This window comes from Propithecus coquereli, unplaced genomic scaffold, assembly GCF_000956105.1.
Source record: "Propithecus coquereli isolate 6110/MARCELLA unplaced genomic scaffold, Pcoq_1.0 Scaffold501, whole genome shotgun sequence".
Classification (NCBI taxonomy): domain Eukaryota; kingdom Metazoa; phylum Chordata; class Mammalia; order Primates; family Indriidae; genus Propithecus; species Propithecus coquereli.
In genome coordinates, this window is record NW_012150853.1 from 724,324 (window position 1) to 747,064 (window position 22,741).

A 22,741-nucleotide genomic window follows, 5' to 3' on the forward strand; every position below is an offset into this window, starting at 1 on the left:
CACTTAAAGTCGCCCCCGGCGCGGCGCCCGGCAGCCGAGGCGGGCGCGGCGGGCGCGGCGGCCGAGCGGAGGCAGGTAGGCGCGGCCCGGATGCGCAGGCCAGGGCGGCGTGGGGGCGGCCGCGGGGTCCTCCCTCTCGTCCCCCTGCCCCTTCCCCTCCGGGCCCGTCAGGGTCGGGGGCGCCCTGGGCACGCACGAGCCTCTCGCTCCCTGCAGCTCCCACCGAAGGGCTGCGGGGAGCCAGCCGCGCCCCCTGGCGCCCTCGAACCCCGGCAGCCCAGCTTCGCGTCCCCGGGCCTGCCCGGGCGCCCATCCGTCGGGCGGCCTTTAGGGGCTGGGCTTGGGCCAGGAGGTGGCCGCGCCAGGCGTCCGGTCTCGGGTATGGTCCTGGGTATAAATAGCTCAGTCCGCAGCGGAGGGCGGCCGGGCGCGCGGGCTATATTTGGTGGGGCTGCGGGCCCCCACCCCGCCCGGCGCCGTCCAGGTCGCCTCCCCGAGGGAGTGGGGAGCACGTGCGCACTGGCGTGGCGCTGGGGAGCAGGTACCCTCCGGCAGTCCTCTCCCACCTCTTCTCCCTTCTACCTCTTCTCCCTTCTCGCCGCCGCCCTGAACACTCACCAACCCACACCCTCCGGCGCCAGCCAACAGCCCAGGTCCAGTGCACAGAGGTGGGGGAACCCCTCTGGGACAGGCTGGACTCCCCGGGTTCGCTCTAGCCGCCCCCCACAGCTGCCTAGCTCATGGGAAAATCAGGCGGAAACTCAGATGGGCTCTCACTTACAGACCTAGGCCTCAGTTTCCTTATCTGGAAAGTGGGTTGATGAGGCACCTAACTGGATGCTGGACCAAACGAGAGGGAAGGGAAGCCCTGGCTCCGGCATGGCCACTGGGGGTGCCTGGAGTCTGGGTGTGGGACAGAGGGGCGGCTGAGGGGCCAGTGTCCTCCTCTGTGTCCCAGAGGCACTCAGCTGCCTGTTCAGGGCACCTGGCTCACAGGATCACTGTCCCAGTGATGACCCGTCAGCCTGCTGGGCGGGCGTGGACAGCAAGGGCAGGGGGGCCCCCTCCACGCCTCCCCGCCACAGCTGAGAGTAGGGGTGGGTGTTGCGTGTGTTGGGGGTGTCCTGGGTCCCTAGCTTCATTCCACAGGCCCAAGAGGTGCCTGGAGTCTGGCTGGTGCTGGGAGGGACAGGGCAGTCCCCGAGGCAGTGGGGAGGCTGGGCTCAGGGTGGGCAGGGACTGAGGGGTGCTAGGAAGGCACCGGGGGTCCGACCCCAGAGGGGTTCTGAGGGCACTGCCCGGCAGGTGTGAGTTTCAGGGCTCCGTGGTGTGGATAGAGACTAGGGTGGGCTGGAGGCCTGGTCCCAAGGCAGGCTGGGCAACGACCTGGTGTGACCTTGGGCAGGGCCTGCCACCCAGAAGGCTCACAGACTGGAGCACGCGCACCTCAGTTTGGAGGGGCAGCAACGAGAGAGCGGTGGTCAAGGAGTGTATGTACGTGGAGGGGCCTGCGGGGTCCCACCCTCTGGCCTACAGTGACCATGGCTCCACAGTGGGTCCTGCAGTGACCTGGCCATGTGGGAGGGAAGGGCCAGTGCCACCCCCTTGGGGTGAGGAACCAAGCGTGGGCAACACCCAGGGCCCCAGGGCGCCCCTTCTGGGTGGTGGCTTGGATCCATCAGAGGTGCCCCTGGCACCGGGCACTGGTCCCTGGCGCAGGGGTGGGGCGGGAGCAGACAGGGCTGGGGCGTCCTCACAGCCTCACCTCGGGTGCCCACTGGAGCACAGAACTCCCCACCTCAGTCCCATTCGTGAAGGGAGCTGCTTGAGAGCCCCAGAGCATGGACCCACCTGGCCTTCCGGGTTCCCAAGCCCTGAGCCGCGCCCACAGGTCCCACCTCTGTGGCCAATGAAGCAGGCCCTGCCCTGGGGAGCCCCGGGCCAGGATGAGGGGTCCCCTGCCGCGGTGTGCGGGGCAGCGGTGGAGCCCAGCTCACCAGGCAAATACGGTAATGGGTGGCGCCTACTGCAGGCAATACGGCGGCGGCTCCTCCCTTGGTGTGGTCACGTCCCCCACGTCCCACCGCCGGCCAGGCGGGGCATCCTCTCCTCCCCACGCCCACCACGGCCTGCCCGACCACCACCGTCTCCACACCCCCATCCAGGGCTGGGAAGCAGGAACCAGTGCTCATCCCCCCTCCCTGCCCAGGACCCGCTCCCCCCCGCCCCCCCCCAGACTTCCTGCCCTGGGGGTCCCTTCCTGGGCCCAGCCTCCCTGCCCGGGGGTCTCCCCTCCTTGGCCCAGCCTTTCTGCTCTCTCCTTTTCCACCCTACCCGCTACCCCACTGAGTCTGAGACTGGCGGTGGCGGAGGGAGGCGCCATGCCATGCGGCCCCAGAGCCTGCCTCAGTCCAGGGGGGCTGCGAGGGAGTCGAGGAGTGGGCTGAGGTGTCCTCCACTGCCTCTGGCCCCAGGGCACTGACCGCAGCCATGCAGAGAGAGGGGTTCCAACAGCAGGCCCCAAAACATCCCCAGGGCCACATGCTGGGTGGCAGCTAAGGGTTGACGCCTGCTTGGGGCACAGCCAGCCTTCCCCTTGTCACAGGCCCCGCCATCCTTGGTGTGGGGCACGCCTGGGGGTCCTAGCCATGGCTGTGGCTCTGGGTGGGCGGCTGGCCCTGGGCCCAAGTGTCATCTGGCCCCTGTGGGTGACCTGAGCTCACAGGACCGCTGCAGCGAGTGCTGGGGCTGCCGGGCAGTGAGGAGGGTCCAAGCATAGCTGGCCGCCATCAGGCCCAGGACAGGCCCCTTCCCAGAAAAGCCCCCGCACTGCCCCCGCCTCTGCATGCAGGTGGGTGGGGCTGAGGTGTGCTGGCCTCTGGCGGGCTGGCTGATGTTTGCATAACAGGGGCAGACGGGAAGGAGTGAACGGAACTCAGGGAGGCCCCTCCCGGCGTGCGGCCCTCTGGGCCTCTCCCACCCTTGCTGGCCCGGCACTGGCCACCGCAGGGCTGTTGCCTTGGTCCCGATGTGCTGGGTCCTGCCCTGCCTCCTGCCTGGGCCACAAAGGCTGGGCCAAGGCTGTCCCTCCAAGGACAGGAAGTCAGTTAGATAACAGGCCACAGGCTCCAGGGCTCAGCACTGGTCCCCGACCACGGAGGAGCAGGCTGTCCAGAGTGAGTGCAGGCAGAGGGAGACAAGTGGTGCCGCAGAGTGCAGGGCCTGACCGGGTAGGAGCCCAGGCCTGGGGGCTGGGACCCCAGCAGACCCTTGAGGGAGCTGCTTGGCAGGAGCCCCTGGTTTGGGACGGACACTGGGCCCTCAGGTGGGGGACCTCCTGGAAGGGTCATTCCAAGGACTCCCGTGCACCCCCACCATGGACCTCCCCTGCTCAGCTGCCAGCAGCCTGGGGTCCTAGGGCCCTTGCGGACTTTGGGGGACCAGCTCTCCCAAGTACCCCACCTGGGATATCAGCTATCTGTGGGCCAGAGTCCAGGTTATTTTTGGGCTGGTTCACACGCCAAGCCCCCCAAGTCCACGCATGGTGGACCACGGTGGGTGCCTCTTCTGCTCTGGGCCTAAACAAGGCAGCCACAGGGCTTCCCTTGGAACACCAGCCACCCTGCCCCTCGGCCTGTCTGGATGCCAGGGTTACACTGGGAGGTGGGGACGGTGGCCTGCCATTTCACACACCTTCCCTATCCCCGACAACCCTAAGCCATTGGGCAGACAGCTGGCTTGAAGTCAGCCCCCAGAAACAGGCTGGGGGGTGGGGGGTGGGCACTGAAGTGGGGCTCACACACCAGGCCCGGCGGGGACAGGTGGCCGTGCTGGGCCTTAGTCTGGGGGCTTCTTGTCCAAATGCTACTCACCTCCTTGACACAGAAGACCACCCTCCCTACAAGAGTCTTATGCGGCAGCACCAAGGCCACGCAGGTCCCAGAACAGGCTACACCCTCCCGGCCTGAGTCCTGGCACCACCCCAACCCTCTGCCGTCCTCCCCAACCCTGGGTTCAGGGGGCATTGTGTCTCCTGAGGGTGGCCGACGTCTCCTGCCTCCCCAGATACCCTCGCCTGCCTCCAGGGAGGGCACGACCTGGGTGGCCAGTGGCAAAGGGATGAGGACTTCACAAAGGTGGGGTGCCTATTCCCCCCACCAGCCCTGCCGGTGCAGCCAGGAGAGCCTCAGAGATCTGCTCTTCCCACTTGTTGGAGGGAAACCCTGAGTGGTATCCTCGGCCTCACACGGCCCGCTTGATTTACTTTAAAAAGTGCAATAAACACCTGTAAACCCACCACCTAAAACCAGCTGGGAGCCAGGACAACGCCTGCTTTCTCAGCGTCACTGCATCATAGCGCGTTCCTGACGTGCACACAATTTTCAGTGTTTTTGTTACCCACTGTATAAAATCTTGGGGACTCGGAACTTAATTCTAACGTGGACGAGATGTGAGCAGATGCTCCGTGCCCCCCTCAGCGTGTTGGCTGTGGGAGGACAGTCCTGTCCCATCCCAGGCTCCACCAGGGGCGACGGGGGACGGGCTCTGGGCAGGCGGAAGCAAGGGCTTCTCAGGCACGGGTCTCAGAAGTGGCCTCCCAGCCCCGGCCCCTGGAAACCCACACAGGCTCTGAAGGTGGGCCCCTGCCTGCGGGGTCGGGGGCGAGCTGTTCTCCTCCAGGGGGCTGTGTCTGTCTGTCTTGTCATCACCCTGACAGCAAAGGTCAGTCCCTGGGGGTCCGGTCATCAAGCAGCACTAGCAGCAACTGCTTGGAACACTCAGGAAGCGCTCAGAAAACAGCCCCCAGACCACTGTGTGGATCAGGGCACCTGGGGGGGCAGCGCCTGTGGTGGGGCGGACGGGCAGGCTGGATGCAGAGGGGCTGAGGCAGTGTTGGCAGGAGCCTTTCACACCGAACTGTGCTCAGACTCCCCCAGCAGAGCCCTGTCCTCGGGTTACACACACACCTTGGATGCAAAGACGGCCACCCACAGGGCTCTGCTAGGTCGGGGTCTCTGGTCACGTTTGCAGGAGGGATCCCGGGGAAAAAGGGCAGGGGTGGAGCCAAGACAGGTTATGAAACTGAGGGCCAGTGCTCCTGGCTGCAAGCCGGAGGCGGCTGGGTGGGGAGGGAGTGTTGGGAGTTCTTAGGCATTGGCTGTAGGGCGGTGTTCACGCCACGGAACCCGCGGACGTTACACACCAGAGCTTGCTTCTCCCCAAAGAGCTGGTTCACAGCACACCACTGGTGAGCAGGCTGCGCGGGCTGGACCAAACCACCCCAGGTCTTGGGACTCTGTCCTGGCACTGTCCTTGGTGAAGCAGGGCAGGAGGCCGAAGGCTGACCTCTGGGTCGGGGGTCCCAGGTGGGGGTGGGGGAAGATGGGAGTCTGGCCCCGGCGTTCCAGCCTATGCTGGCTCAAGTGAGCTAAGCACCTGGAGTTTACAGAAAGGGACTCGCGCTCTGGGCTCGCATGGGGTTTGGGGGGCCCCTCCTTGTATCATGGGAGCTGCGACAGTTTGCTCTGGGGGACTGGGGGACCCTCCCTGTGGCCTGTGCATGATGCGGGGTGGAGGTGAGGCTGTGAGGCTCTACCCAGGGAGAGTCGGTGAGGGAGCAGGCGGGTGAGGGGGTCCTCCGAGGGCCGGAGGGGACAAGTGGCCGGCTCTCAGCCCCACCCTCCCCACCCACAGATGACTCAGCCTCTGTGCTCCCAACGGCCCCCACCTCATCCCTCGTGCTCAGCCCATGCAGCGGGTGAGCTTTCCTTCCTGGGCTTCAGGTTCTTGGCTGGGGAGCCCATTCCCCTGGGGGCGGGGGCGGGAGCGCAAGGCGTGGTGGGCTCCAACTGGGTTGAGACAGGAAGAGTCTGGAGATACCAGCCCGGGTGCTCCGGGGGGACGGGAGTGCAGGCTGCTGCCAGAATCACAGGACCGGTCAGGGCAGCAAGTGCAGCCAGACGACGTCCCTGCTGGGGGCTGCCTTCCCTGGAGGTAACCTGAATCCAGGCTGAGCCCAAAAAAGCCACTGCCCTTTAGAGCCAGCTATGTGGGCACAGGAGGCCGGGCAGGGGCTGGACAGGGCCCAATTGCCGGCCCCCAACCCTCCTGCCCTGCACCAAGCGCGAGGGAAGGGGGCCAGAGGTGGAGGGCTCTGAGCCAACCCCCAGGTGTGGGCTGCGGCCACGGTGAGCACCTGGACAGCCAAGTCAGCTCCTTCCTCTCTCTCAGGTGAGGCGAGCCAGCCCTCCTGGCCATGGGAGGAGCCGTGGTTGACGAGGGTCCCACGGGCATCAGGGCCCCTGACGGAGGCTGGGGCTGGGCTGTCCTCTTCGGCTGTTTCGTCATCACCGGCTTCTCCTACGCCTTCCCCAAGGCCGTCAGCGTCTTCTTCAAAGAGCTCATGCACGAGTTCGGGATTGGCTACAGCGACACAGCCTGGATCTCCTCCATCCTGCTGGCCATGCTCTACGGGACAGGTGAGGGCTGGCCCCTGCCTGGCGTGCTCAGCGCAAGGCCAGCCAGGCCACGGGAGCCCCGGCGTGCTTGGGCCTGTTGCCCAGGTCCGCGGGGATCCTGGAGGGAGGCCCTCAAGAGAGGCCCCGCCGAGACGGCACAGGCAAACCCAGCGGGCCGGGCGTATTTATAGACAGTCCCAGGGGGCGAGGCTCCACGCGCCGGTCTTCAAAGACAGCCAATTCTCCAGGGCCTCCTGCGGGGAGGGCCTCCTGCGGGGAGGGCCTCCTGCGGGGGATTCCGCTCTGCTCAGGACATGTCTGCGCAGTCTGCACTCGGGGAGCCTGGTCTGCGGGCTCTGGAGCACCTGCCCAGCTTAGGCTGTGGAGAAGGCAGAGCCCGGCTGTGGGCCTGGGCCAGCCCTGACCCCCGGGCATGTCCCCCCTCCCCCTCCAGGCCCACTGTGCAGCGTGTGTGTGAACCGCTTTGGTTGCCGCCCTGTCATGTTGGTGGGTGGCCTCTTCGCGTCCCTGGGCATGGTGGCCGCGTCCTTCTGCACGAGCATCATCCAGGTCTACCTCACCACCGGGGTCATCACTGGTGAGTGAGTGGAGTCCGGCGGGGCGCCGGGTGCTGGGAGGGGCGTCTCCCGAGGGCCTCAGCAGCAGGGGCTCCGCACTCTGGGCCTGTGCCTGGGAGAAGCTGGGGACATAGACAGTGGCCTCGAGCAGGGCGGGGGTCTCACCTGTGGCCCCCTCTCCTCCAGGCTTGGGTTTGGCGCTCAACTTCCAGCCCTCGCTGATCATGCTCAACCGTTACTTTAACAAGCGGCGCCCCATGGCCAACGGGCTGGCAGCAGCGGGCAGCCCCGTGTTCCTGTGTGCCCTGTCCCCGTTGGGGCAGCTGCTGCAGGACAGCTACGGCTGGCGGGGCGGCTTCCTCATCCTGGGCGGCCTGCTGCTCAACTGCTGTGTGTGCGCTGCGCTCATGAGGCCTCTGGTGGCGTCCCAGCCAGGCGCGGGGTCAGGGCCCCAGCTGCCCTCGCGGCGCCTGCTGGACCTGAGCGTCTTCCGGGACCGCGGCTTCGTGCTCTACGCGGCAGCCGCCTCCATCATGGTGCTGGGGCTCTTCGTGCCACCTGTGTTTGTGGTGAGCTACGCCAAAGACATGAAAGTCCCCGACACGCAGGCCGCCTTCCTGCTCACCATCCTGGGCTTCATCGACATCTTTGCGCGGCCTGCCGCTGGCTTCCTCACGGGGCTCAAGAAGGTGCGGCCCTACTCCGTCTACCTCTTCAGCTTCGCCATGTTCTTCAACGGCTTCACCGACCTCACGGGCTCCACGGCCAGCGACTACGGCGGCCTGGTGGTCTTCTGCATCTTCTTCGGCATCTCCTACGGCATGGTGGGGGCCCTGCAGTTTGAGGTGCTCATGGCCATCGTGGGCACCTCCAAGTTCTCCAGCGCCATTGGCCTCGTGCTGCTGCTGGAGGCGGTGGCCGTGCTCATCGGGCCGCCATCGGGAGGTGAGTGTAGAGCCGGGGCCCTTCCCACCACTCCCCTGCTTGGAGGTGAGGGACACAGCCATCTCCCCGCAGGGGCCTCAGAGCTGGAGGGGCGCTGGGGACGCGGGTGTCACCGGGTGGGGGCTTGGTCTAGCATGGCCCACAGACAGGTGCACACCAGGCAGCCCAGGGCAGCCAGATTTTTTACTTGGGGCTTTTCCTTTTCTTCTTGAAGACTGACAAAATACTTGAGGGGAATTTAAAATGGTTTTGACTGGAGGGAACAGGTCTGGCCTTTGGTGACTGGGCTGCCCTCGGCAGTCGCTTCACATGCTGGTCTGGGTCTCCCCAGGCAACCCTGCAGCCTCTGGGGGTCCCAGGGTGTGGGAGGGAGCCCCAGGCCACACGACTCGACGCTCCCTGTCCCCGGGTCCTTGCTGTCCACACAGGGCTGCGCTGACTCCACCACCCACCAAGGCCCCCAACCCTCCTCAAAGCCACTTCTACTTTTAGACTGAATCTCTGCTCCCCTGGAGACGAGGAGGGGGAAGGAGTAGCGAGTGAGGACCCCCCCTCCCCGGGCTGGGACGCACATGGTGTAGGGAAAACCACTTTCTGTCCTCCTCAGTTTGGAGGCAGACGGGGACCCGCAGGGAGGCTTCTCCAGTGTCAAGAGACCAAGGGGACACAGCCTGGGTGGGGCCAGCGGCCGCACCTGCCCGCGGAGCGCGTGACTGGGTCCTCTTGCAGGCAAGCTCCTGGACGCAACGCACGTCTACAAGTACGTGTTCATCCTGGCGGGGACCGAGGTGCTCACCTCCTCCCTGGTGCTGCTGCTGGGCAACTGCTTCTGCATCAGGAAGAGGCCCAGGGAGCCCCAACCCAAGGCAGCCACCGCAGAGGAAGAGAAGCTCCACAAGCCCTCAGCGGACACGGGGGTGGACTCTCGGGAGGTGGAGCACTTCCTGAAAGCAGAGCCCGAGAGGAATGGGGAGGTCGTGCACACCCCGGAAACCAGTGTGTGAGGGTCAGGCGGGCTGGCAGGGCACAGGGAACAGGTACGGAGACTGGCAACGCTCGTATTTATTTCACAAACAGGACTAGCTTAGGCGGGGCCCTCGCTCGGCTCCGGGGGCCTGGTCGGCGGGTCGTCACCTGAGCAGTGTTTTGCGGGGGAGGTGGTGGAGTGGGAACCGTGTCATTCCAAAGCTGATCTGCGGTGAAGCCAAGCCTCGAGGTTACGAGCCGTCTGCGCCAGGGGCCCAGCCTGCCGACCCCCAGCCCTGAGCCCGCTGTGCTCAAGGACCTAGAAACCCGCGCTTCGGAGACAACATGACTTTAATCGGGCAGGGCAGGGACAGGCTGGCAGGTGGGCCCCGCCGTGGGCCCCGTCCTGCACCCTCGGGCTCTGCGGAGCTGCCCCGGGCCAGCCCTCCCGGTGTCCACCCGAGAGGAAGGGGGGAAGTAAACCCGTGTGGGGGAGGCCCAGGAGGAGCCCTTTCCTTCAAGCGTGTGGAGCTGTGTTCTCTGTGGTCTGTCTGCCCTGAATCTCACTTCTGTTAAGAAATGACCTGGTGACGGTCACAGAGTGGCTCTGGTCCTCATCAGCCTTCTCAGTGCTGTCTGTTCCAGGACATTCCCTGCCGACCTGGGGGTTGCTTAGCAGCCACAGAGCACTCACGTGGCAGGGGTAGGAGCGTGTGCTAGAGAGGGGTACGCAGGCGGCGCGCCTGCGCTGGTCTGTGAAACCTGCAGGGGAGCCCTGGGCTGTGTGTGCCTTGAGCTGGGACACAGCTGGTGACTTCTGCTCACTGGTGCATGTGCTTAAGAAAGAGGATGTTCCTGCCTTCTGTTTATTCGCCCTCTGGTTGGCGGGCAGTGTGCTACGCGGTGGGCTGGCTAACCACGTTCTTCCATCAAGCCCTTGCTCAGCGTGGCTTGCCCTGGGCACCTCACACCCACCTGCCCTGGTGGCTGGCGGCAGCCTGCGTGGCTGAGAGCCCGGTCAGAGGCCGCTGGGGCTCTCAGTAGGTGGTGCGTCGCGGGCGCTGGGGACGGCAGCGGGCGCCCTGGCGGGCTGCGTGCAACCGGAGAGACGCCATGTCCCTGCTCCTCTGCAATGAAAAGTGAGAGCACATGTCTCAGGTTCCGTCCCTGCCCAGCCCTGCATAGGAGCCAGGCTTGGGCACTGCTGGTGGCCTCTGCGTGGGGAGCCCCTGGGCAGGCACTTGGGCTGGTGGGCAGTGTTGGCGGCTCTAAGCAGCCACAGGCCGTGTGTCCTGGGAGAGCCTGCCCTGCATCTCATCTCACCCCGTGAGAGGAAGGCCGGGACCCCAGGCCCTCAGGGTGGGCTGAGCCCCGATTGCAGCTAACAGGCCTGTGGTCCTCAGCAGCTGCCTCCATGAACCAGAGGGACGGGGCGAGGCGGTGTGGGCCTCAGCGGATGCACACTCTGCCCACACACCTCCCCAGCTGCCCTCAGCCCCTAGGGGACTGCACAGACTGGGATTCCTTCTCTCCTGGCCCACGGGACCCTGCATAAGCTGGTCTTGGAAGCCCCAGCAGTTATTCTGGGCTTCCGGAGGGGCCCTGGGGTGTTGGGTGCACCCTCATCCTGACCAGCCCAGCCCTGGGCCCTTCTTGCTGAAGACCCCATTGGGGCAGGCACATCACAAAGCAGCTGGGAAGGTGGTGACCCCTGAAGTCATGCCTTGGGGACACTGAAGGGACTGAGATGGTCAGGATTAAGACCACACCCTGGTAGGACAGCAGGCTCTGGGAGGACAGCGCTGTGCGGTGGGGGCAGGATGCACGGGGGCGGGAGCTGGGGTCCACACGCTCTGCCACCCTCCTCCCTCGGCAGGGCCTTCACGGAGATGCTGCGTGGCAATACTCCGGTGTGGTTACAGCGTCTGCGCTGCCCACTACTCGGGGAGGGCAGGAGGGTGTGCAGATGTCTCCTCCACCTACTTTTCTGGTTCCAGACAGCCACAAAGGACCACTTCCTGTCCTCAAGAGACTGCCTGCCCTTGCAACAGGGGGCATGGCCTGTGAGCAGAGCTGCCGCCCACCCCTGTAACAAATTCTGGTGCCAAAGGCTCTTTCCAATGACCTGCTTAGACCCACCCCCAGCGACACATGCCCACCTCTGCATGGGTCTGGGGGTGGAGAGCAGCAGGAGCACAGGACGCACGGGACGCCTGTATATGGGGGAGTTCAGTGAGCCCGGCACCTGGGCTGCTGCCCCACCCTGACCATGTGTCAGCTGTCAGGCCGGGGGCGGGGCGCATCTCTGACCCCTGCCCTGCTCTCAGAGGGATGTGTCCGCCCTGGGCCTTCGCAGAAAAACCTGGGGACAGACATGAGCAGCCACACTGGGGAGCCAAGGGCAGAGGCAGGGGTCCAGCAAGGGCCTGCGGGGAAGCACCTGACCCTCACGACCAAGCCACGTCCTCAGGACTGGGATCCAGCCAGACCCGGCTTCAGAGAGGACCAGCTCCCTTCACCCCCACACGTGCCCTGACAGGAAGCCAGGAGGGAGGCTCTAGGCTTGGAAAGGCCAGGCAGGAGCTAGAACTTGGGCTTAGCTTGGGGCCCATGTGGCAGCGAGTGGGGTGAGGGTGGCGCCTCATCCCATGGCCACAGAGAGTTTCCACGTGTCACCTTCTCCATCCCAGGCAGTGAAGAGTGAGCGGGGAGGGGGGAGCTCCTCGCCAGCCCTCTCCCAGAACCTATAGAGTTGTCAGGATGGCCGTGGAACTGCCCTCCAGCACACGCCCAGGTGTGGCCAGTGCAAACCCCTCCTGTTCCTAGACAGCTCCAGCAGCCTCCGTGTGTGTGGCCCAGGAAGGCCTGCTTGTGCTTCGACTACTACACAGAGCACGTGCTCAACTGAGCGGGGAGACGGTGTGGGCCCTGCCGCAGGGCTGTGGCCGGGGGCCCTAGCGCAGGGGAGGGCAGGCTGCCTGGCCCAGCTCTCAGCTCATCAGCACAGATCGGTCTGTGGGACAGGACAGGCCCAGGCAACAGGCACCCCCATCCAACAGCTGACACTCTCCCCCAGACCCCGGAGGGTCTGCCCAGGAGCTGAGACGAGGCCACTCCTGTGCTCCAACAACTCATGCAGCAGAGGGAGCCCAAGGCCGTGAGCCAGACCAAGGGACACGGAGGGCCATGCCCAGGGGAAGGGGACCTCTCCCGGGACGGGGGCCGCCACAGGAAACCACAAGCAGCCACCCGCCAGCAGCACCACACTGTGGACAGCCAGAGTGCGTGGAGGTCGGGGGCCTATTTCCTCAAGGAGGCGAGGCTGAGGGATGCGCAGCACCCACCCGACCCCACCGCAAGGCTGCCGCGCGGCCCTCCCGCCTGCTCCCCCGGCAAAGACACCACTAGGCTGACGAGGACAGACAGGAACGCCCATCCTCAAAAAAACAGTTTTCATGCAGTTAACCAAAACACGCTGAAAACTCCCAAGCCGACGAAATAAAGACCACGTGGAAGGGGCAGGGAAGAAAGGTAGAAGTCATTAGGAATTTATTATGTACACAGTTGTTAAAGTACACAAGTACAGTGGTGATACAAACGCACAGCTCAGACTGCTGCCACTACACAGGTTGACACAGACATTCTAACTATGTTTCCTGCAAGTACGGTGGGGGGTAAACACTGGGTGGGAACTGCCACAGCCACACACCCTCGAGGACTCGGAGCGAGTCCACTTCGACGCAATCCAGCAACTTCAGGTTGGAGCCTGGATGCAGAGGTCGGAGGCTGCCCTGCACAATCTTGCTGGCGCTACGTCGGGACCGCGGGTATTTACAAAGCTCGTGCCACACGGGCTGTCACTGCTAACACCGCCAGGGGTGGGGGAAGTGAAACGGATGAAGGCGCTCGCCAACAAAGAACACCTCAAACTCACCCCGGCCCGCCCCAGCCTCCCCCTGCACCCTGACACACAGCCCCACCTGATCAAGGCTCCGCACCCCGAAATGCTTACAGAGCAACCAGCTCAAGATTCAGAAAGAAGCACCCAGGGCCTCAGACAGATGTGTGGCCAGCACAGCAAAGGGCCACACCCTGGGAGGCCCACCAGGACAGCTCCTGTGCTGGGGCCACAGGGAAGGGAGGGATCCAAGGTGGACACCTTCAGGTCCCCAGCTCCCAATGCACGCCCCGTTTCCAAACACAACACCCTCACAGGTGACAGGAAGAAAGGCAGAAGTAGCTATGAGCAGACACCGCACCTCACTCCCAAGACAGGAGAGCCCACTGCACTGGCTGTCTCCACCGTGCGGCCTGATGGCTGCAGAATTAAAGGCAAAAAAGCACATCGGCAGCCCCGAGCCCTGCGGGGGGCACCAGCCCAGGGAGCCGACTTCTTTCTGGTGAGACTCAGCCCACCCCTGCTCCACTTCTCATTGGTTCACGTCCATCCAACCGAGGGTCCCAAGGTGTGTGCTGCCACCCGTCCTGGACCTGAAGCTTCTGGTCAGGCTGTGAGAGTCACCTGCTTCTCGGCACTTCAGGGTGGATGCCCTGCGGCACGCCAGCTTTTCTGGGCAACGCCCTTGGCATCCGGGGAACGACCCGCTCTGTGGCGTTGAGCACATAGGCATTAGCACAGATTAACAGCCAATCCGTACGGCAGTATTTACAGTCTGTTCAGAGAAGTTCCCAAATTCAAAGGCGGTGAGGCAGTAAGTACCACCGAGGCAACCACACGCGACCCCAACGAGTCTTGATTCACAGTCCTCTCCCAGCGAACCACAGATGCACTCAACTCTCTCTCTCGGAGCGCCCCACCGTCTCACAGCCTCTGCTTCCGAGCTCATCTGAGTCCTCCGCCCCTGCCCTGGGAGGACAGCGCGCGTGGGGCCTGGAGCAGCACCTTTGGCCCGCTCCGCGGGTTGGCGAGGTTCCCAGTCTGCAGCAGGCAAGAGTGAGTGAGATGCCAAAACCAGGCTGCCAAGGTCCCACGACACACACGCACACATAACAGAACGGATGAGAAACTTCCTCTCTAAAGTGGACAAAACACAACGAAACAAACACAACACACACCCTCGATATCCATGTGCACCCTCTCCCTGCCTGACTCCACTTCACACAGAAACTCCAAGCCAGTGTCTTTGTTTCAGGATTCGTTAAAGTCAACATCCATTTGTAAGACCGCAAAAATAGACAAGAAAGAAACGATAAAAAGACAGATTTCTTTACACAGATTTAAGCCAGTAATTTTTAGCAAAATGATACAAAACTGTCTTAACCAAGTAGAAGACTGGTAGTTACAGTGGAATCGTCAGGGAGCACAGGTGACCACCACTGGAGGGGCTGACAGCTCTTGCAAGGGAGTCTGAGTCTCTCTCACTGCCTTCTTCCCAGCCCCGTCACAACTCAGCTCCCGTGGGGGGCCTCGGTGGCAGCCCCAGTGATGGCAGCTCTTGGAGTCTGTCCGTTTAGTTTGTGTTTTGTTTCCCCCATGAGCGTCGCTGGGTGAGTGGCCTGCAGAGCTCCCGGTTAACACTTCGGTTCTAGACCGGGGGGCGCGTCACTAGTAAAGCCATTGGTAACAGAGTAGGATCAGCCATGCATTGTCTGCCCTTCACAGCAAGAAGGAGAGTTCTCATCGGTGCACGACAGACTGAAGACCACTGGAAGCCACCCGACCGGGAATCTGTCGGAGCCAAAGCACAGGAGAAGGTCAGCGTGAGGCCAGAGGAACGGGCCAGCCGGGCGCTCGGGTACAGACACCACAGTGATGGAGCCTGGCAGGGAGGGGACAACCACTGCCGCCGTGCCCCCGTCTGGAGGCCTGCACCCCTGGCCACGAGATGGGACCTCTGTGGCCAGGCCACATGCTCTGAATGAATGCTGGGAAGGGGGGAAGAGGCATGCAGGCAAGGTGACCCCGGAGCCACCTCGGCAGCCATCGGCGAGGATCCAAGGGGGAGAGACACTTGCTCCCAGCCTCCCTTCCTGGAAAGTAACTGGGTGTTTTGAAAACACTATCCCTTTGGGGGAAGACGTGAAAAGCAGTTCCTGTCAACACGTTTCCAAGAGTGCGCACAGCATCAGAGCCGCAGCGAGTCTCCCAGCGGCACCAGACCCGACAGAAGCTCAAGCCCCTGCTGGAAGGAGCCACCAAGGGCCGCGTCACCGACAAGAAGGGAGCACAGCGTGGATGCCCAGCCATGCACCAACGCGGGGGAGCGGGTGACTGTGGCCGGAGGGTCATTATAGACGACAGCTGCGTGGACGAGATGGCTGGGCAGAGACCAGGTTTGAAAAGAAACACAAAATGAGAACAGAGATAAATGAGAGATAGGAAGAGAAACGACTAAAAAAGCCAGGACAGGCAGAGACCAAGAAGTCTGAATGCAGCAAGAGCTCAGAGCCCCCAACACCAAGCGAGGCGCCACTCAGCTGAGCACGACACACACTCCTCCCAGGCTCCACCGACCCCAGACGAGGCCGCTCAAGTGCTTTGGGGCAACCTGGAGCCAGCCCTGAGGGCAGCGCCGTGGCACTTCCGCTCCACACACGGCACCCAGGGACAGAAGGGGCGCACCGGCACGGCGAATGCGGTCACAGGGGGCCACAGGCCAAGGGCACAGCAGGACAGTCACTCCGCTCAGAGACACGCTCTATGCACGGCATTCCCCCTAGACTGGGCAGCTGATGGCAGCGGCTCTGGACCCCCACAAGGAGAAGAACAAAGCGGAAGAAGCCTCACTCTACCTTGCCGGCACCTGGCATGCAGCCCAGCCTCACCTGAGAGCGCCCACAGGCGGGGTTGGGGGTGGGGGGTGGTGCTCCCAGCCCACCCGGTGCCTGCCACCTGCCGAGCCCACCATGAGCACACTCACCCAGTGCCGCCTTCCGACGGGAGACGAGCAGCTACTTGCCGTGGTGTTCGAAAGGAATGCTATTCTGAGGTGGGGAAAAGACAGCTGTTGGTAAGCGTCCCACCAGCCGGCCAGCACGCGAGGCCCTGGCCCCCTGACTGCCTACATCTCCTGTGTCCAGACAGGCTTCCTCACCTCAGCCAGGGCCACCTGGGGGCACCCAGGGAACGGCCACAATCTCACTGGCTCCTCACAACTGGCCCTCAAGTAGGAGTGGCAGCTGCTCCTCTTCTAGACGGGGGCACAGGACAAACCCTCCTAGCTCGTCTCACACCGAGAACCTGATGCCCAGCAGGCTGTGGGGCTACAAGTGGTGGCAACAGCACTGCCCCAGGACACATGAACAGGAGGACACACTTCCTTTTACGCAGATCGGGGCTGCAGACCTTATTTTGGGGCAGGGTGTCGATTAAAGCGAGGCCTCGGAAGGAATAACTGGCATCTTTGTGGACAATTCTGGACTGATGAGGCCTGTCTTCTCACAAAGTAAAAAACAAAAACAAAAACCAAACAGATTCACCATGCTACTTGGCCAAAGAGGCCTGGCCTGACTCAAACTGCCCTTGAAAGGGGGTACGGGGCGCGGCCCCTGCAGTCTAGGAGGGGAGGCCCTGTAGCAGGCAGAGGCTGCCCTGTAGCAGGCAGAGGCTGCCCTGGTGACCTGCACGTTGGGCATCACCGCGTACCGGATGCTGGTCACCGGTCCAGACCTGCCCAGGGCCAGGAAGCCCTTCTGTCAACTTGTCACACCACCGGGAGCACCGACTCCTGAGAGGGGCACAAAAACTGGGGAAACGGCAGCCTGCGTAGAAGACGCACTGGGAGATGTGCCCGCCACAAGTCCCTGTGCCTGGGCTGCCTGCTTCCCCAGAGCTCATCCGGAGGAGCAAGCGTGCTGCCACGTCCACCAGAGTCCCCAGCTTTCTTTTTTGGGCGGGGCGTGTGTGTGAGTAACAGCTGCTGAACTGTAAAAGCCGGAGCAACCCCGCTCGCTCGTTTAACTTCCAACCCTCAGGGCAGACGTTCATCTGTGGGTCCCAGAAGGAGCCTCGTTTATCCCCTGGATGCAGAACTGGCGGCTGCCGGTCACAGAGCCACTGAGCCTGCTGGTGCCAACAGAGCCTGGAGGGAAGGGATGTGCTGTGTGGGCAGAAGCCTTCCAAGAGACAGGAAAAAACTCCCTCCTGAGGGTGACCAAGGAGGGCACCTGTCCTGGAGGTGGTGCGGGCGCCCTGCCCTCATCACACGCGTCTTAAGAAAACCCGGGGTGACCAGGAACAAAAGCTAAGATGCTTCTGCTGGAGGGAAAGCACCGCAAGATAAACTCTCTGGAGGCTCATCCCTGCTCTTAACGCCCGCGTTGCATTTCTTCACGTGGAAAACAAAAGCCCAAGGGAGCACTGGCGTGTGAGTGCAAGCCACGCGCTCATCGCGGGAAGGAAGCGCACTCTTCTCCACCACCCTGGAGCGGTGTGCAGTCCCCCAGCACCCTCGGGGGCCGGTGGGCTGAGACAGCCACGCCCTGGGTGCCGGCCAGGGCCACACCGCCAGAAGGAGCTGCCTGAGACTGCCCAGCACCCTTGGGAACTCCTGACTCTTTCATCTTCCTCAAAGATCCCAAACCACCAGATGCCTTATTTTCTTAAAAAAAGAAAAATGAAAAGCTGGGCCTGCCCCTTCCTTGGTCTTTGCCAGAGCCCACCACACGCAGGCCGCGCTCATTCCTCCTCGCGGGTTGGGAGACTATGGAGGGGCCGCATGAGAGGACGGACAGGCCCTGACGGCCCCCCAGGACCTGCTCACAGTTGTTGACGGGGGACTCCGGGGATCACGGAGAAGCCTGCTGAGAGCCTGTGTGCCACAGGGCCGCAGGCCACGGGTGAGCACACGAGGGCCCCAATCTCACGGCGCTGGCCAAGCCTTCAGCCCACAATTCAAATAACCACTCATTCAAATCCCCTGCATCTTGGTCTCTTTGGGAGAAAGTTAATCACACAAAAAGTCCACTTCCAGTAAAATCATTAGTGAGTTAGAAGTGTTCAGTGAAAGGATTCGTTTTCTGATAAGACGATAGGCAGCCAAGAGCACACGCACTACTCGGGCCCAGCCCCATCATCAGGGGACAGGACGCGTCCGCAGCGCGCCTCTGGAACGAGTTTCCTGCTCACCTAGGAAGACCGGAGGGTGAGCCAAGCACCCCACAGGATGCCAGCCCCACCAGGGCTCACCCCCGACCCCTAGCCCCTGCCCCCACAGGGGACCCTGAAAACTACCTCAAGAGAAAGAAATCAGTATATGTGTAAAAAGTTGTTCTGGTCTACTGAAAGAAGCATGTTAGCGAATGCAAAAAAACAACAACAACAAAAGCCAGAGCGAGAGGGAGGATGCTGGGAGAGGAAGATGGGCGTGAGGAAGCGCCCTCGTGGCCAGGCCGGGCCACCCTGCCTTGGCGCTCAGCAGGCACGTTTCTCTGAGCACACTTTCCTCATGAAGAGAGCAGCACAGTCGACATGGTCATCAGAAGATGAGAAGCCTCACCACATGGCATGCCGCTGGGGTGGGCCACCACCGAAGGCTCCTACAGCCCCAAGCCCCGGCCAGAGGTGTGGGCAGCTCCCGCACGGGGCCCTGCCCGGCCAGCGGGAACGAGGAAGTTCTCAGAGACGGGGTGCGCCCACACAGCCCCTGCTGACGAGGGTGAGCAGGCGTGCAGTGACCGTCTGCACGGGGAAGACTGCTGGGCACCCGAGCAGCAGCAGAGGCAGAGCCCTCAACACGGCCCGTTACCTGCCACACTGCAGCTGGGAACAAGCCCGTTAGCTGCAAAGCTTGTCTCTCTGGCTCTCAACCAAGAAGCCAAAGCAGCAACTAGGAATGCAACTTCCCCACAGGTTAAAAACAAAAATGGGGAACGTTAAAAACAAAAAAAAACAAACCCTTCAAAAAACTCATCTTACTCTCAACTTTGAGCCTTGAAGACAGGGTAAGCCAGCGGCCCGGCGCTGACACACATCCCCACGCCTGGGCCTGGCACACCCCGGCCTCAGCGAGCTCGGAGTGCGTACCTGTGAGGTGGACATGCGAGAGGTATCTTGTCGGCCCGTGAGATCGGACGAGGAGATGTTGACCGGGGCCCCACGGTGCAGCCGCATACTCACTTTCCGCTCTCTTTCCATGCCGGACACGGGCCGAGGAGAGGTGTTAGCTGAGAGGAGGGAGGGAAGCGGAGTGAGCACCCTGCGTGCTGCCTCGCCTCCTGCGCAAGGGGCCTCCCCTGGGGAAGCTGTGGTCGGCGAGGACCCCTGGTGGCTTGAACATCTCACTAGCCTGCAGGGACAGCAGGGCCAACAGCCACAGCCACCCCCCACTCAGAGCAGCCCAGCAGGCACCAGCCCAGCCAGGAATACCTGCCGGGGGGAGAGCGCCCTGACATGCCAAGAGCATGTGGGGACATAGGAGTGTCAAAGGGCTCGTGGAGGAAAAATTTGTGTGGTGAGAGAAGGAAATTCTACGTATATAAGCGATTACAAACACTGGTAACAGCTTTCAGGAACTCAATCAGACCAACTCAAGAGACCAAGTCTATGAACCGCATCTAAAGGCGCCATCGCGGGCTGGCTGCCCCCCGCCCACCTACTCTCGGGAGTAAGAATCAGCAGAAACCGGCACGCCAGGATCAGCCCCCATGTGTCCTGGGCCCGGGTTCCCCCAACCCACAGGCCAGAGAGCCCCCCCAGGGGCTCCCCATGGCCCGCTCCGAGGGCGCTCTGCGAGGGGCACACTCACCCGTGTGTGAGGTAGGGGTGAGGGGTGTGGGGGGAGCCACTTCCTGGGTGCCCCGCAGGCGGCCCGAGGCCGTGGAAGGGAGCCCCCGGGTGGCTGGGTTCCGGGAGTGTCTCAGCCGCTCCTCTCGATCCCGCCGTTCCCGCTCGGCGTCGTCAGCAGCACGGCTGGCACCCTAAGGAGAGAGGAGGTGACACTAGGATGGCACCCGGCTGTCCCCTGGTAACGTGAGAAAACACCAAGGGGCCTTTGGGACGAGATTGCCCCAAAAAGCTGTCCATGACGCAGTGAGCCAGAAAATGACCTTTCTCCTGCTGGGCGACCGCATGACCCCTGGGGGTGCGCAGCCCCCGTGTCCTTCCCCAACACACAAGAGAAAACCCCTCCCAGGCTGGGGCGCCGGGTGGCTCAGAACTTCCTTGAACTTCAAATAGAAAGCAATCGGGCGGGTGCTTCTCTGTGCACATCCGCACCCTGACACCAAGAGGGGACCAGTCCAAAATGCCCAGTCGGGGAGGAAAGGGGGCGCGTAGCATTTGGTCAGGTGAGAGTCCGCCAGAGTCGAGCCATGCCACGGTGACACCAGCAACAGCAGGCACACGCAGGCAGAGCAACAAGGCTGCCAGTCAGGTCTGCACTGGACATTCCAGACGCAGGGGCACCAGGTTTTAAGCAGTTAAGCTGAGGAACTGGCCACTGAGGATCACATTCTAATGACCAATGCTGTAAGGCGGGGCCTGCATGCGGTGCCACACCCAGGCGCTACCTGTCTCTGTAGTTTACTGTGACACACGCAGCCAGCAAAGCTGGGATGATTTACTATTTGGCCCTTTACAAAGTCTGTCCCGTGCCTGAGGGAGGGATACCGAGAACAGCACTGCAGGACGACTACTCCCGCGTCCAGCCCTGGAGGGACTGGGCTCCCGCTGGCCCCAGGCCTTTCTCCTGGCCTGCGCCCACCCTGCAGAGCACACCCGGGCCAGCCAGCGGGCACCCCTGCCCTGCCTGCCCCACACAGCCCTCTCACGAGGCTGTGCGCTGTGCGTCTTGCGCTCCCCGAAGAGGCAGTTCTGCCCATCCACCAGATTTTGTCACCTGGAAAGAGTCCAACTTCTTCAAACTGACAACAGAATACATTTTTAATGAAAGAGAACATGAAAGTTCAACGAAAGTGCCAATTCTGGCAGTGGCGTCCAAATGTTAATTAATTAAACTCACACAACTGTCCCAGGGACAGGCTGCCTGTTGAGACGTTCAAGGTTCTCCCAGGACACAGGCAGGATGTTCTCACACACGAAGGCCCAAAGAACAGACTGTGGGTAACCAAGGACACGCCTCGCAAAACCAGCTCACTACAGGGTCAGGCAGGCGGAGCACACCCCACCAGGCCCCCAGCCCCTCCTGGGCAGTAAAGATATCTGTTGCTCCCACTGGCCCCACCCCAGGCTCGGCTGGGCAAGAGGCAGGAGGGGGCAGGGAGCACCAGGGTGGAGCCCTCCAGCCGCACAGCAGCCTCGGAGGAACAGGCTGCACCACAGGCCGACAAACCCAACCTGCTCTCAGGATCGGCAACCACAACAGAGCCACCGTTCAACGAGAGCAGACCAAGCCGCCCAGGCAGAGCCTGTTCTGGGCAGACCTGCGTGATGGGCAAGGCCGCAGGTCCCGACTCTCCCTGGTGGGCATCTGGCTTCCCAGCATCCTCAACCTCAGCCAGACCTCGTCCTCTCAAGCCAAAGTCTGCCAGGGACGCTTGCCTCACGGTTCGGCAGACACACCTGTCTGACCTGAACCACACACGGCGCAGTGCCCACAGGAGACCCGAGACCAGATGAGGTGGCCGCCAGCCTCCCGTGCCGCACTTGCAGGGGTGAAGGAGTTGGCAGTGGCGCTTACAAACTTGAGCATGTTCCAGTCAAACACGTAGTCGTAGGAGAAGCCCTGGCGGTGGAACAGATTCCTGAAGAGCTGCCTCAGGTATGAGTAGTCAGGTTTATCATCAAAACGCAAGGAACGGCAAAAATTCAGGTATGTGGCAAATTCAGCTGTAAAACAAGAGTCTCAAAGCTAATGAGTGAACTCCTAACCGAGACCCAGAGTGGTGTCTGTTAGCATCACTGTTAACCTCCTTTTCTACACATACTGAAGGTGTGAAAGACGCAATCTGAAATATTAGTCACGCTTTAAGAACCTAGGCCTTAGGAAAGAGTTTCTAAACTTTCAACATCGAAGAGCACAGTTTGATTTTATCTAGGGCATGTATTCCAGGGGCAGTCCTACAAACACAAAGGAACACTTACTGAGTTATAGCTCCAGAAGCAAGAGGCGGCAGGGAGGGCAAACTGTGGCCAGTGTGAAGGCCAGGTCTGACCACCCCTCCCTCACCTGCTCAGCCACTCGGGTCTCCTTGAGACCCAGCCCTGCCTCTGGGCGTCGGCCTCGAGCACGGGCCTGCCTCGCTCGCCATCTCTCCGGGGCCTCAGAGTGCCACACAGACAGCACTCGGCAGGTACGTTGGAACACGATGGCCACCTACTATCTCCATACACAGGCGCTCCTCGTTCCTGCCACCCTTTCCGTAGAAGGCGAGCGAGTCTTCTGATGCGAGCCAGACACCTGCACAGACCCTCTGAACCAGCTCTACTGAAAGGACAGGCTGGAGGACACTTACAAGGGTAGCCTTTGCATAACACTTCAATGGGAGTGGACATTTTCTTCTCACTAATCCTTTCATATTTCTGCCTCTTGGTGGCAGCCTTCAGCCCCTGCCAGGGGAGAGAGCCCAGGTTGAAGTACATGAGCACATAACCCAGAGACTCCAAGTCATCTCTTCGAGATTGCTCTGAAAAGAAAAGGGTAACATGTAAAGGACAGCACGTGTGCTTGTGTAAAAGCAAAATACCCAGCAAACACGCACAACAGAAAACACTTTAGAGATAACAGAAAAATATATTTGGATTACTTTTTGACCAAAAGCTGCCCCTCATGGGCTCCTGAGCAAATTCCTGAGCTCCCCTGATGGAACAGCATCAATGTCATAGAGAAATGCTTAGAAAATCCAGCATTTACCTGCCCTCCACACCTGACAGTC

General features: G+C 62.2%; 3 protein-coding genes across 8 annotated transcripts in view; 1 reads left to right on the forward strand and 2 right to left on the reverse strand.

The window, feature by feature from the left end:
- CCDC57 (coiled-coil domain containing 57) overlaps positions 1–2,790 on the reverse strand; it is a 120,364-nt gene extending 117,574 nt beyond the window's left edge. The window contains exon 1 of the mRNA XM_012656358.1: positions 2,724–2,790. Within this exon, the coding sequence (XP_012511812.1) occupies positions 2,724–2,790 (67 nt within the window). The remainder of the gene's footprint in view (positions 1–2,723) is intronic.
- Positions 28–9,551, forward strand: SLC16A3 (solute carrier family 16 (monocarboxylate transporter), member 3). Of its 2 annotated transcripts, XM_012656425.1 has the most exons (6): positions 56–75; positions 5,695–5,758; positions 6,232–6,479; positions 6,913–7,056; positions 7,223–7,981; positions 8,711–9,551. In XM_012656425.1, exons 3-6 carry the CDS (start codon positions 6,257–6,259, stop codon positions 8,983–8,985), a joined length of 1,401 nt encoding a protein of 466 aa, XP_012511879.1. In that variant the 5' UTR covers positions 56–75; positions 5,695–5,758; positions 6,232–6,256; the 3' UTR covers positions 8,986–9,551. The 2 variants fall into 2 exon arrangements, with proteins under 2 accessions (XP_012511878.1, XP_012511879.1); XM_012656424.1 differs by lacking the exon at positions 5,695–5,758 and having other exon boundaries at positions 28–75.
- A 60-nt stretch (positions 9,552–9,611) lies between these two features.
- Positions 9,612–22,741, reverse strand: part of CSNK1D (casein kinase 1, delta) — a 30,895-nt gene continuing 17,765 nt past the window's right edge. Inside the window, exons 4-10 of one of the 5 annotated variants that reach the window (XR_001137993.1) lie at positions 22,322–22,492; positions 21,547–21,695; positions 20,869–20,963; positions 19,654–19,825; positions 18,933–19,072; positions 15,829–15,892; positions 14,166–14,636 (exon numbers count right to left, since the gene is read on the reverse strand). Coding sequence is in view for 4 of the 5 variants with exons in the window: in XM_012656426.1 (XP_012511880.1) it covers positions 18,816–19,072; positions 19,654–19,825; positions 21,547–21,695; positions 22,322–22,492 (749 nt within the window). In the remaining variant the exon portion in view is untranslated. Of the gene's footprint in view, positions 10,075–14,158; positions 14,637–15,828; positions 15,893–18,111; positions 19,073–19,653; positions 19,826–20,868; positions 20,964–21,546; positions 21,696–22,321; positions 22,493–22,741 lie in introns of those variants that run through there. The other 4 variants (XM_012656429.1, XM_012656427.1, XM_012656428.1 and 1 more) reach the window with 4 other exon arrangements.

Coding starts and splice junctions, on each gene's coding strand:
- SLC16A3 (XM_012656424.1), top strand. CDS start 6,257: ATGGGAGGAGCCGTGGTTGACGAGGGTCCCACGGGCATCAGGGCCCCT. Junction 7,057..7,222: donor CACCACCGGGGTCATCACTG/GTGAGTGAGTGG, acceptor CCTCTCCTCCAG/GCTTGGGTTTGGCGCTCAAC. Junction 7,982..8,710: donor CATCGGGCCGCCATCGGGAG/GTGAGTGTAGAG, acceptor GTCCTCTTGCAG/GCAAGCTCCTGGACGCAACG.